The following is a 13694-nucleotide window of genomic DNA, read 5'->3' as shown; positions in this document are numbered from 1 at the left end:
GTGCATTGTGTAACTTTTCTGGTGGAGGATGCTTCTAAAGCTTTTCTCCATAGAGATATTATTGCTTTTCACAGTATGGCATTAAACCATTCTAGCTTCATAGAGACCAAATCAGAAGTTACAGGTCAGATCTGTGGAGAGGCGATCCCGCTGACAGTCAGAATGCCTGTTTTTTTGTTGTTGTTGTTTTTTAGGTGTTTTTAAACTATAAAACCACCTGTAATTGACTAAATCTAAGAGCTGTTTAATGTCATACTGTGGAACATTCGAGGCCATCACCTGCTTGTCTCCATGGAGATCTTACCGCTTTACCTGGAATATTCCATGGTATGACATTAAACACCTCACATCTAACAATTATTCATTACAGGTGTTTCTATTGCTCAAAAATACAATAAATCGATCTGTGAATAGAGTTGCATTTCCACAGATCTGACCTGTAATGTAGCCTAGATAGGTTTAATCTCTGCGGTGAAACATTCTGGACAAACCAATAACATCTCCATGGAGAAAAGCAGGTGACGGAGCCTCCACCTTAAAAGTTGCGCAATGCACCTTTCAGTGTCCAAATAACTATTTTACTAAAGGTAATTTGGTTAGATGAAAACCCCAACCCACAGTGGTCTTTTCTGGTTAGATGGCTCTGCGGGGCTTTTGGTTAGTGAATTTAATTTTATTTAATTAATACTTTGTAAATAATTAATAGAAAGCGCTTCGGCAGAGACACAAGAATACAAGAGCAGCTAGTAATGACTGTGCAGTATCTCAATATGAATGCAGTTTTGAGGCCATCTCCAAGAACTGCACAATATTTGGCTTTAAAGTAGACTTAGGTTGGTCTTGTTTTAGTCCTGGTTTAGTCCTGATCTAGTCCAAGTTTAGTACCAGGTATACTTCTAATTAAATGATATTTGGATGTAGTGTGTGAGTAGCCAGGCTGTTGCCACCTAGTGTCTCCGTTCAAATTCATTTCTCTCCAGCGACTAGGTCAGGAATCGGAATAAACTAGACGGTTTGCAAGAACCCCGGAAGTTGTAGACCGCGCACCAGCCAATCAGAGAAGAGCTGTGAAGCCATGACTGGGTCTCTTTTTGTGGAACAGCACAACAGTAAACAAAGTGGTTGAGATGGATGTAGACGAAGCCATACATTCTGTGTTGGCAACGATTCCCGAGATCGAGGATCTAAAGCCGAAACAAAGGGAATGTTTGGTGAATTTAATCAATTTTATCAAGATGTTATTGCCCCTCTTCCTACAGGATTTGGGAAAGTTAAATAAATATCCCAAGGGGTTAATAAAAGTGCCCAAAATAGTCGATAACGAAAAGCTGCCCAGACGGTTTCCACGAAGGAAACTGATGCAGGCTTCGAGCAAATAAAAAATTAACAAAAAGCCTTATTAAATCAATTGTAATGTGAGCTTTATTTATGTTAAAATGTTGTTACCTCATCAAAACATACCTGGAGTTGTGTTTTGTTTCATTGACACATTTGAGTAACCCTTTATTATTAGTCTGTCTACATCTCCCAAGCGCAAAATGCTCTGCTCTACTTGTGAAGTTGTGTTGTAAATGCTTTTTAACCTTTTAGCTCAGAAGAGATTGCCAAGCTGAAGGCTCAAATCATCCAAAATTCTAGTAATGAAGGTGCCTGAAAAAAGTTGCACTTTCTGTATTACAAAATAACAAGGTGGAACAGTGTTTTCAGTTTGAGAGAAAAACAGAATAAATATGCAAGGTTTGTGTGTTAAACATGTGAATGAGACAAAACACTACTCCAGGTCTGTTTTTGACAAGGAAACAACATTACAACATAGATCAGAAAATAGAGTGACACAGGGCCTTTAAGACTGCCATCAAACCTTCACACAACTCCTTTGATTCTTTCTAATGATACAAGCTTTGAGTAGCCTGTTTTCCATAGCATCACTCTTCTAATCTATTTACATTTCTGACAGTCCAAATATCAACACATATGCAGTAAATGAGCATGTATGTCAATAATATGAACTACCAAAGACGCCAATCTGCCAGTGTGTTCTTCAGTGTCACGGACCATATGGCAGATGTAATCTTACGAATAATTAAAGTGCTTGACTGTCGCGTGATTGGACGTCTGGCTGTGTACAAATGCTCCCTGTGTTCTTTCCCATGCTGTTCCATCATTAAAACTACATTTGCTAGTTTTTCCTATTGCTCCCCATAGTATAAAGGTCCTATATTACACAAAACTGACTCTTGTGAACATGGACATGTTATGCTTTGTTTACAGTGATCCACAGTATTGCATTAAAGTAGTTTATCTTGCATTTATTCTATTACAGGTGTTTTTATTTAGCCTGATTCATCTGCCGGTTTCACTTCATGTAAACTGTCTGACCTTGCAGCGTTAGGATTCGTTCGCTGTTTTTTCTATTTAACCACTCGTTGCTATTTAGTCATGATTTATGTAATGCACTGCTAATGGGGCTAAAAAAAGCTTTTTCCCAATCCCGTAGAAGGGGCAAAATCTCTTTTTCCTTGATAAAATTCACCAAACATTCTCTTTGTTCCGGCTTTAAATTCGATCTCGGGAATCGTTGCCACACAGAATATCTGTCTTCATCTACATCCATCTCGACCGCTTTGTTTACTGTTGTGTTGTACCACAAAAAAACCACAGCAAATTTGTTGCAGTCTTCAACTTCCGGGGTTCTTGCAAAAAAGTGTATTCTGATTCCTGACCTAGTTGCTGGAAAGAAATTAAATTGAGCGGAAACACTAGGTGACACCAGCCTGGCTAGTTTTTATTGCTCTACTATACTGTAGAACATTCCTGGCTTGGAAACAAGCAGATGACGGGCTCTCCACCAAACTTTCTTTTATGTTACAATGCTGTTAAATTAAAAAGTTGTGTTTTGTTTCATTCACATGTTTTTGAATAACCCTTTATTATTAGTCCTGCATTTCTAAGCTCAAAATTCTGTTCCTTTGTGAGTCACAAGAATGTCAAGTTAACAGCTAAATTTTTTCCTTTTGTTCAAGAGAAAGTTTCCAGGGCTGAAATAATGATTCTAGTGAAGATGTATGGAGTTTAAAATGCAATGAAGCACTTCCCTGTAGTTAGTAGTAATTTCAGTGTTCAGTTAGCTCACCATACAGGGCTTGTGATGTTGCTCTGTGTTTTCGGTATAATTTTAATCAATTGATCTCAGGAAACTCTAATTCTTGACGCAGTCATTACCATCTAGGTAATTTTCGTGCTCTTTATACGGCATGTGGCAGAAGTTATTACCACTTCTGCTTCCCTTAAAATGTGATAATTTTGAAACTTGACCGTTGTTCTGAAGCAAGAATTGTACAAGATAAATTTTGTAAAGAAAAATCTCAAGGAGAGTGCTCTCAATAAATAGAGATAAAAGTTAAACGTGGACACAGCGTTGCAGAATGGACATAGATGTACTAGTTTTCCTTCACAGGATTGACTTTAACTTGGCTTGAAAGTCGTTTCATGGATACAACCTACGGTTACTGGGTCTATTATTGTAAATGTTAAAAAGCATTTGCAGTAAATGTAATTGTGGACTAAAATGGAGCAAGTGAATTTTTCGTTGATTTTTCTAGCAATTATTTAAATGGTTAAAAAGCTCCCAAAGGTACATTTTGAATAATATGTGTTCTTTAAGTAACACAAGTCTGTCACTATTAAATCATGCTGATATTTCTATAAATTGTCGGCCTTTCTCTACACTTAACAGGTAAGAGTTTGAAGTGAAACGTTGCATTAAACGGCAGAACATAAAAGCTAAGTGTGGGCGGTGAAGTCATTATGCTCGCTTTAGTCCCATGTTTAAATGTGAGACTCCCCCCTACATGTCTTCACCAAATGCCAGTCTTTTAAAAGTCCTTCCCGCTTCCTCAGGGTGTCCTCTGATTCTCGTCCAGTGCATTAAAATCAGCTTAACCTGCAGCTCGCCTCAGGACACACATCCATCACAGTCTAATACATGTATTTTGGATTGGAAAAGAGGCAACAGACTGCAAAGTGGACTTTAATACACTTAAGGAATGCAAATATAATACTTAAGGGGAAAGGATATAAGCTTCAAACCCTAGGAGAAGATACTACCATTAAATAATTCCCAAACATTACTACTACTAGCTATTACACATTCTATAGGTGCAAGGCCACTACTAAGGCTACGTTTATACGATGACGCTCTGAACAGAAGACGTAAAAGTGGCATCTTCACTTTTTATTCCGCGTATAGACGAGCGTTTTTGGGAGGAAATCTGAGAGCATACAGTGACGCAAATGTGTGTGGAATTCTATTGGGTATTTGGTTGGCTTGTACTTAAAGCAACAAGAGCACCTTTGGACATACGGAAGTTTTCACGTCACGCATTTTCATCAGCTACTCCTTCCACAAAGTTGTCCCACCATTGTCCCAAGTCTCGTCTATAGTCGTCTGGCTCGCCAAGACGAACTGGTGCATCCAGAATTTGAAAGAGGTAATTGCAGACCCTTCTCTGGTCACTAATAGTATCTCTGCATGTTCTGTACATTTGTTGGGATGCCTCCTGTAAGTTTATTAGAGTTGCCAGAGCAGCTTGAAGGTCTGACGCATGGAAATGATCTGACATGTTTTGTTTGTGTGTAACTGTGTGACGTACGTGACGGGAGCAGATCTGACCAGAGTTTTGCGTCTTGGGCAGTATAATGGAAACACTAAGTATTTAACTTTACACTCTGGAGGTGGTTTCAGATTTTTGCGTTTTAACCGATAAAAATTTTTGTCCATTTTCACCCGCAAGCGTTTTCACGTAAACAAGCCTAAATGCTAACTATATGACTGTACTTTCACTACAGCACTACTACTTGCAATACCTATACCTTAACTAAATTGGCTGAAACGCTATAGGGGCGCAATGGATATCTCAAGTATTGTGCTTTAAAAAAATACATATATATTTTTCTGTCAAGTCAATCAATTATAGTAAAACTGATGTGAACAAGTATCAAATACAACTGGAATTCTAAAGGAACCTTATCAGTTTCCAATTCTAATTATTTTAAAACAGTATTGAATCAATATATATAGCATGAATGGATACCATGGAACGAAGGCTACTACCACAACTACTACACTGCCACTACTACTACTATGGCTACTACTATTGCACAACTTCTGCCCTTCTACTACTGCTAGTGTTTACTACAAAGCATTATGTATCAGTTTAATTTCATGATACATTTGTAATGCGCAGCCAAATAACAACACTAATAGTTTTATTCATTAAAATATGTGTACTGCCATTGATGCTAAGAGTAATATTGAAAAGCCTAGAGAGTTTCATGTGGGAAAGAGTCTGGTTCGAGTGCTTTACTGTTAAATGTTTGTGCTATGCTGTTGATAAATTTAGTTGCAGAAGAGAACATGCAATTTGGAGTATAATAAAATGATTGAAGTAAGGGAATGGAGTGCAGCAGTGGGCTTACCTGTGCCAGTACCAGAGGGTCAGGGGATCCAGAGGTGATGCAGGTGAACGTGACAGACTCCGGTAATCAGCCGTGGCGTTAAAGGACTGCTGGAAAACGGATCACACGGAGGCACTGCAGAGACATAAAAGATACAAAAATGTCTGAATGTTTTTTTTAAAGAAAGTCAAAGTACACAATGATGTTTTGGAAATGATTAGCAAAAGATGGTTTTCCTTTTCTTGCCTGGGGGTTGAAATAGGCAATTTAAATTGATCTGCTTTCAGACAACTTGCTCAGAGATTGTCCTAGAAGGAATTGATGTATTTGTTCTTCTTTCGCTCCTGTAAGTTTATTAGAGTTGCCAGAGCAGCTTGAAGGTCTGACGCATGGAAATGATCCGACATGTTTGTTTGTGTGTACTGTGTGACGTACGTGACGTGAGCAGATCTGACCAGAGTTTTGTGTCTTGGGCAGTATTTAACTTTTACACTCTGGAGGGTGGTTTCAGATTTTTGCGTTTTTAACCGATAAAATATTTTGTCATTTTCACCCGCAAGCGTTTTCACGTAAACAAGCCCTAAATGTACTATTATGACTGTACTTTGACTACAGCACTACTACTGCAATACCTATACCTATAACTACAATTGCTGAAACGCTATAGGGCGCAATGGATATTCAAGTATTGTGCTTTAAAAAAATACATATATATTTTTCTGTCAAGTCAATCAATTATAGTAAAACTGATGTGAACAAGTATCAAATACAACTGGAATTCTAAAGGAACCTTATCAGTTTCCAATTCTAATTATTTTAAAACAGTATTGAATCAAAATATATATAGCATAGATGGATACCATGGACGAAGGCTACTACCACAACTACTACTACTGCCACTACTACTACTATGGCTACTACTATTGCCACAACTTCTGCCACTTCTACTACTGCTAGTGTTACTACAATTACTACAACAAAAGCATTATGTATCAGTTAATTTCATGATACATTTGTAATGCGCAGCCAAATAACAACACTAATAGTATTATTCATTAAAATATGTGTACTGCCAATTGATGCTAAGAGCTAATATTGAAAAGCCTAGAGAGTTTGCATGTGGGAGAAGGTCTGGTTCGAGTGCTTCTCACTGTTAAATGTTGTGCTATGCTGTTGATAAATTTAGTTGCAGAAGAGAACATGCAAATTTGGAGTATAATAAAATGATTGAAGTAAAAGGAAGTGGAGTGCAGCAGTGGGCTTACCTGTGCCACGTTACCAGAGGGTCAGGGGATCCAGAGGTGATGCAGGTGAACGTGACAGACTCCTGGTAATCAGCCGTGGCGTTAAAGGACTGCTGGAAAACGGACAACACCGGAGGCACTGCAGAGACATAAAAAAGATACAAAAATGTCTGAATAGTTTTTTTTAAAGAAAGTCAAAAGTACACATGATGTTTTGAAATGATTTAGCTACAAAGATGGTTTCTTTTCTTGCCTGGGGGTTTGAAAATGGGAATGGAAATTTAAATTGATCTGCTTTCAGACAACTTTGCTCAGAGATTTTGGAAATAAGTATTTGGTAGTTTGAAAATGTGTTTTTCTGTGTAGATCAGGTATTCATTTTTCAGTAGCGATCTTTTCTGGAGGTTCATGAAAACAACTTTGGCATGATAAAGTAGAAAAGCAGAAATTATATAGATGTGCATTTAAGTCTTGCTCGGTGCTGTTGTGATGTAGGGCTAAAAATATGAAATTTTAATTATAATACACAACAATAAAACAAGATTTATGCAAATAAATTGGGTAAAAGGTGCACTATGAAACTTCTTCTGCATGGACACAAGCGGGTGACACGACCAGGCCAAGTTACAGATCAGATCCGTTGAGAGATCTCAGTAAGAATGCATATTTGTCAAGGTATTTTTGAGCAATAAACCCACCAACAATTGAACAATTTAATGCCAAAGTGTGGAAGATCTTAGGTAAAGCATTAACATCTCCATGGAGACAAGCATGTGATGGCCCATCTACAACCAACCGATTGCAGTACTCATAATTGACCAGCAAGTACGACTGCTGTTACTACTACACTTATTAGAAAGTAGATTATTATGTTTATTTCATTGTTGCTGCTGCAGAAATTTTAATTTCCTTCGGGGTCAATAATATTTTTATATACCTGTCCTTTTTTGACAGTGTTTTCTAATCTGTGCATTGTGTCACCATGGTAACTGATGAACATAGATGTAGAACACCCACAGCGTGAGCCACAGCAACGTATCACTTACAACTATCACTGCTACAACTACTACTACAACAGTCTAAGGTCCTGTTTATATAAGAATGCTTGCAGGTATTATATGTTCATTTGTTTTATTTCAAACATGTGTCTTTAACATATACATATACAATGTATCTTGGCAATGAAGATGAAAAGAAGAAAATAAAACACACAAAAAACCAAAACAATAGGTAAAAAGACAAAATATTTTATCAGAAGTGCCTTTCGTTTAGACAGTGACGGTGTTTTTGGGGCTTAAAAACACAAAAATCTGAAACCACCATCCAGAGTGGAAAAGCTGAATACGTTCTGCTGTAGTGTTTCCGTCTACACCGCACAAGACGCAAAACTCTGATCAGATCTGCTCACGTCGCGTACGCGTTTACATCACATACATCACCATCTATCATCACCATTTAGCCGCCTGGCATGCATACACAATCAAATTCCACACACTTTTGCGTCACCATATGCATGCAGATTTCCTCCCTAAAAACACTCGGCTAAACACGGAATAAAAAGTGAAAACACAACGCCACTTTTGCGTCTTCTGTTCAGACCGTCATCATATAAACGTAGCGTGCCTCTAACCAAAGAACACCACAGCTGGAGAGGGCGGGATTTGAACTGCCAAGTTTCCTGTTTTAAAGCCGATCACTCCAAAAATACTACTTATAGGTTATAGATACCATATGTTTGTCTTTGATTGGATTAAAATCAAGACAGAAGAGTCTAAATATTACATACAAAGTCAAATGGAAAGGAAACCAAAAGCACACGATCAAAAATTCAAATCCCTCTCATGGCTTTGTGAGTGGCCTGTTAAATCCCCCAAGAATCGTGAATCACACTGGTGACCCAGCTTTGGTAATACACGGGGGAATGCAGCTCCGCCATGTCAGCCGCTAATACCTCTCTCAGCCCATATCAACAATGGAGACGAAATCTGTTTCAACATCAAAACAACTGCTCTATGTACAAAGACGATCTCTGGGGAGTACAGTGCTAAGAAGTGATGCAAGTGGAGATAGAGGGAAGGAGAAAGAGAGAAAGAAAAGGGAGAGAAAGAGGGAGCGAAGAGTTTAAGGTGAGGTCTTATATAAGTGCTCCATTTAGCCAATAGTGCGTTTGATTGACAGCCAGCTCCCACAGAGTTGGAAATGTCAGCGCCACATGCCTATACGTGACATAAAGAGGACATTTGTGCTTATATACACTTTAAAGGGGGAGTATACTGGAAGCCTGGTTACAACTTTAATTGTAGTGTTTGCTATTTCTGCTATTTTGGCCAGATCGTAAAATTGTAGTTCACAAATTTTCCCTTTAATGCGGATTTTTGCTCAAATAGTAACGCGTTCTAAAAGTAACAAATTACTGTACTGCATTGCTTTTTGCTGTAACGCAGGAATGTAAGGCATTACAGGGAAAAAAAATAGTAATATTTCACTTGGTAAATGTCAGTAACGTGAGTTACAATGCTTTTTTAACCTGGATTGAAGTGTTGGGTTTTTTGTCATACAAATTCTGTAAAATTACCGCGATATCAGCAGCGGTGAAACGTCGGAGATGAGTCCATGTAGACAGTCGGGTGACTGCAGAACTCCACGCTCCACGGGGCTAAACGCAGCCTTACAGACACCCTGTTCCATGGGCTCGGGGTTCTCTCAGGGGTGGTCCTAGATTCCAAGTTCTAATCCAAGATTAGTCATGGTTTAGTCCTGGTTTAGTCCTTGTGTACTGCTACACTCAACGTGACCCCTTGTCCTAATTGAGATTCACAGCCCGCTAAAGTCTCCCTTGCATCACTTCCTCCAAGGAACAGGCAGGTGTTGTCTTTGATCAGGATTTAATGCAAAAAAGTGTGAAACTGTAACAAAATACAAAAAAAGTATTCAGAAGGCTGTAAAATAAATTCTGTACATCAAAGCTCCTATGCAGACAACCAAATGGTTAATGCTATCTGAAAAGTAACTACTACTGGAACATCTCAAAATATGTCTATAAATTACCACAAACTTTAAGAAAGTGCTCCAAATATACTGGTTAACATTCATTTTTAACATAAACTTACTCATATTGCCGCTCAAAGGGCTGGAAATGAGGAGATGGCTTCAGACAAAACAGTAAAACACATGTGGATTGATTGACATTATCAAGCTAGTTGTCACCTACTGGCTAAATATATTACCAAAATTGCAACTAGCGCCCTCTAGCAGGCTGGAAGAACACAACACAAAACAGTTCCAATACCCATTGTTTAGACCTGGTTTAGACACAGATCAGTTAGACCTGGTTTAGTCCTCGGTTCAGTCCTGCTTTAGACCTAGTTTAGTCCTGGTTTAGAACTGGTTTAGTCCGGGTTCAGGTCTGGTTCAGTTTTGGTTTAGAACTGGTTTAGTCCTGGTTCAGTCCATATACGGCGCAAAAGTTCAGCATCTTCACAGTTATCTTGGTGAGAGTAACTTAAAAGTAAAGTAATGTAATGTAATAGTAATATAATGCCTTACATTTTCAATGCAGTAATATTGTAATGTAATGAATTACTTTGAAATGAGAGTAACAAGTAATAAATAACACATTACAGTTTTAAATAACTTGCCCAACAGTGGCGAGTGGTGAATATAATATGAGCAAAGCAATGACATCTCCATGGAGTAGTAGTAGTAGCAGGTGGATTGTGTACACTCTTCCTCTTGTAGTATAGTTGAGTTGAATATTTGTAGTACGTGCTCTTGTTTACAGTCCCGCCTGCTGACTTGTTTTACCCCGAGGCCCCTGATCACATCATTGTTGTATTATGTGTATTTTGACACACATCACTGTCTACAGCAAGTAAAGTTAAGATATATTTACTGTTTCCCACGGTAGCGTCAGACCAAAGGAAACTGTACCAGATACCAGGGCTCAGCGCAAGGACGGGCACTTCACAAAGTCTTTTAATATGTATTTTTTATTAGATAACATGTAGTGTGGGTCTACCAAGATGATTTGTACCAGTGGTGTAGTAGGGATGTTTTAAGTGGGGTAAGCTATTCGTGACTGAACCAGCAGGACTAAACCAGGACTTAACCAGAACTGAACAAGGTCTAAACCAGGACTGAACCAGGACTAAACCAGGACTGAAGCAGGACTGAACCAGGACGAAAACAGGTCTAAACCAGGACTAAACCAAGACTAAACCAGAACTAAACCAAGACTAAACCAGGATTGAACCAGGACGAAACCAGGACTGAACCAGGACTAAAACAGGTATAAACCAGGTCTAAACCAGGACTAAACCAGAACTAAACTAGAGCAGGGTGTCTGCAAAGCGCAACGGCTGTGCAGAGCTCCGCGTCCCTCCTGTCCTTTCACCTGTAGTCACCTGACGATCTACGTGGGCGCACCTCCGGGCCTGTCCCGACACTCAGTCCTGGTTTAGTTCTGGTTTAGACCTGGTTTAGTCCTGTTTTAGTCCTGTTTTAGTCCTGGTTTAGTCCTGTTTTAGTCCTGGTTTAGTCCTGGTTTAGACCTGGTTTAGTCCTGGTTTAGTCCTGGTTTAGTCCTGTTTTAGTCCTGGTTTAGTCCTGTTTTAGTCCTGTTTTAGTCCTGTTTTGGTCCTGGTTCAGTCCTGGTCCCTCGTGTCTCAGGTCACTATAGGACAGTACTATCATGAGCCTATGCAGGTTGTTTTCACTATTGCCAATAGCTCTGGTTTGACATTTAAGTTGTAGCTATTTTATATTTTATTTTAACTTTTTTATATGTCACGTTGGGAGAAGTGGGTGGAAGCTGTACCCCCGCATACCACGCCCACTATACTCCTGCTGGGGAGACCAGAGTGCCCATAGAAAACCCACCCAAACATGGGAAGAACGTGCAAACTTGGGAGTCAGACCTGGAACCTTTGAGCTGTGGGGCTTGAGTCCTAGCCACCGTGCCACTGTACAGTATAGTAAATCAGCTGTTCAACATACATTAATATATTACAGGACAAATTTATGTTATCATATTAAAAGTAAGTTCAGAAAATGTATGGCAATGCACCGTGTGAACTATGAGTAAAAAATATGTTTATTGCTTTTCACAGTACATAAACATATAGATGTAATACAAGCTTTATAGAATACTCAAATTGATAAACAGCCAAACCTTGACATCTTTATCAACCATATATGACCAGGCCTGTCAGAATATACAGTACCCTGCCGTCCAATCAGCTGACAGGTGTCACGTTGTCGCCGGGTAAAAAACACCACTTTCTCCTATGTACTGACAGGACCGAGACAGGAGCGCGTTTATCAGACGTCGGCCATTTTTTCCGGAGCGGCACTTATGTTGGAGCGCCCACTCATCGTCCAATCACGCGGAGACGTTTTCCTGACAGCTGATTGGACGGCGGCCCCCTCGCTCGGTTCCTGATGGCAGAGGCGCAGTGGCACTCTAAAACAGGCAGGGAGCGCCGCGCTGTCTTTGATCAGCGGGAGAGAGGGGACAACAATGATGTGATCAGGGCCTCGGGGCAAAACAAGTCAGCAGGAGGGACTGTAAACAAGAGCACTTACTTCAAATATTCAGCTCAACTACAAGGAAAAGAGTGTACATAATCCAACACCTACTATTACTACCACTACAACTACCAATGACATGATCAGGGGAACGGGGCAAAACAAGTCAGCAGGAGGGACTGTAAACAAGAGCACGTACTACAAATATTCAGCTCAACTACAAGGAAAGAGTGTACATAATCCATACTAACACTACTACTAACAGTACTACTACTACTACCAATGATGTGATCTGGGTCATGGGGCTAAACAAGTCTGCAGGAGGGACTGTAAACAAAGACAAAAGGAAAAGAGAGAAAGGAGGAAAATGTTTGTAAAGTGTATTTTATTTATTTAATACAACTGTAAACTTTCCATAGTTCACCAGTCTTCCACAGTATGGTATAAAAAAGTATTTATCTCTGTGGAGAATGTTCAGAAGTGGTGGATTTAACTTTCTCTTTCCATTAAATCAGGGAGGTGACATACCAACTTCAGAAAGTATGTACTGTACATTTAAGTGTATATCAACATACAGTGCATGTTCTGTGAGCAGTCTAAAATGGATTGCTTGCATTATATATTATATATGTATTATTTTTACAAAAATAAAACATAACACTGTAATATCTTAATTATATCACTAAATTCACATTTGTGGCATTTTTATTCATTATTAGTTTTTTTAATTGGGTTGAATTTAATAAAAACCTGGTTTAAACTCGCAATTGTCCTCTTCTATTTTGTTTCTTCTAAATCTATTTACTTAGAAGAAAAAGTGCTAGTGCAGGCCAGATTTTCGATTTGATTTATTCTCAAACTGTTGTGTAATTTGAGTCCAACATTTTTAAGGGTTCAGGGTCTGAGCGGAGGATCTTAATAATCACTGAGCTTGGGCTCCCTGATACTTCAGTGGTTTGTTCTCCTGGTCATGGAGCCGAGAGCAGATAAAGCTGCTTCACCAACGCCAATCATGTCTGTGAGCTGCTCTTACAATGGGGACTCTGGGCCCTCGGCCTTCTCCATGTACATGACTCATTTAATACTTTGTGTGTCACTTGCTGAGAAGGGTGCTCCCCCTGAGTGTGTGTCCTTGTGTGGGTTTGGGCTAGAAACAAGCAGACAATAAGCCTGACTTGACTATCTAAACTGACAATACACCATTCAACTTATCTCCATGGAGACAAATCGGTGATGCCAGGTGAAGTATATTTAGCAATGAAAACAACATAGTGTGTATCATTCCAGGCAGACACCCAAACAGAAAAGTTACATAATGCATCTTTGAATAAAGTATTTTGATTAAAAGTTATTTAAAGGTGCTATATTATGCAAAATTGACTCTTGTGAGCTTTAAGCCATGTTGTTATCTTATTAAAAACATACCTGGAGTTGTGTTTTTCACTCACACATGTGTAATCTTGCATT

The 13694-nt window shown here is 39.1% G+C and overlaps 1 protein-coding gene across 1 annotated transcript in view; it reads right to left on the bottom strand.

The window, feature by feature from the left end:
- Positions 1-13694, bottom strand: part of LOC110153222 (neural cell adhesion molecule 2) — a 591924-nt gene that overhangs the window by 128170 nt on the left and 450060 nt on the right. The window contains exon 6 of the mRNA XM_055165721.1: positions 6723-6840. Coding sequence (XP_055021696.1) covers positions 6723-6840 — 118 coding nt within the window. The remainder of the gene's footprint in view (positions 1-6722; positions 6841-13694) is intronic.

The sequence above is a fragment of the Boleophthalmus pectinirostris genome, unplaced genomic scaffold (genome assembly GCF_026225935.1).
Source record: "Boleophthalmus pectinirostris isolate CB_2022bp ecotype Guang Dong unplaced genomic scaffold, ASM2622593v1 HiC_scaffold_11, whole genome shotgun sequence".
In the NCBI taxonomy this organism is placed as follows: Eukaryota; Metazoa; Chordata; class Actinopteri; order Gobiiformes; family Gobiidae; genus Boleophthalmus; species Boleophthalmus pectinirostris.
The sequence above is the reverse complement of the archived record's forward strand: the minus strand, read 5'-3'. Positions and strand labels throughout refer to the sequence as shown.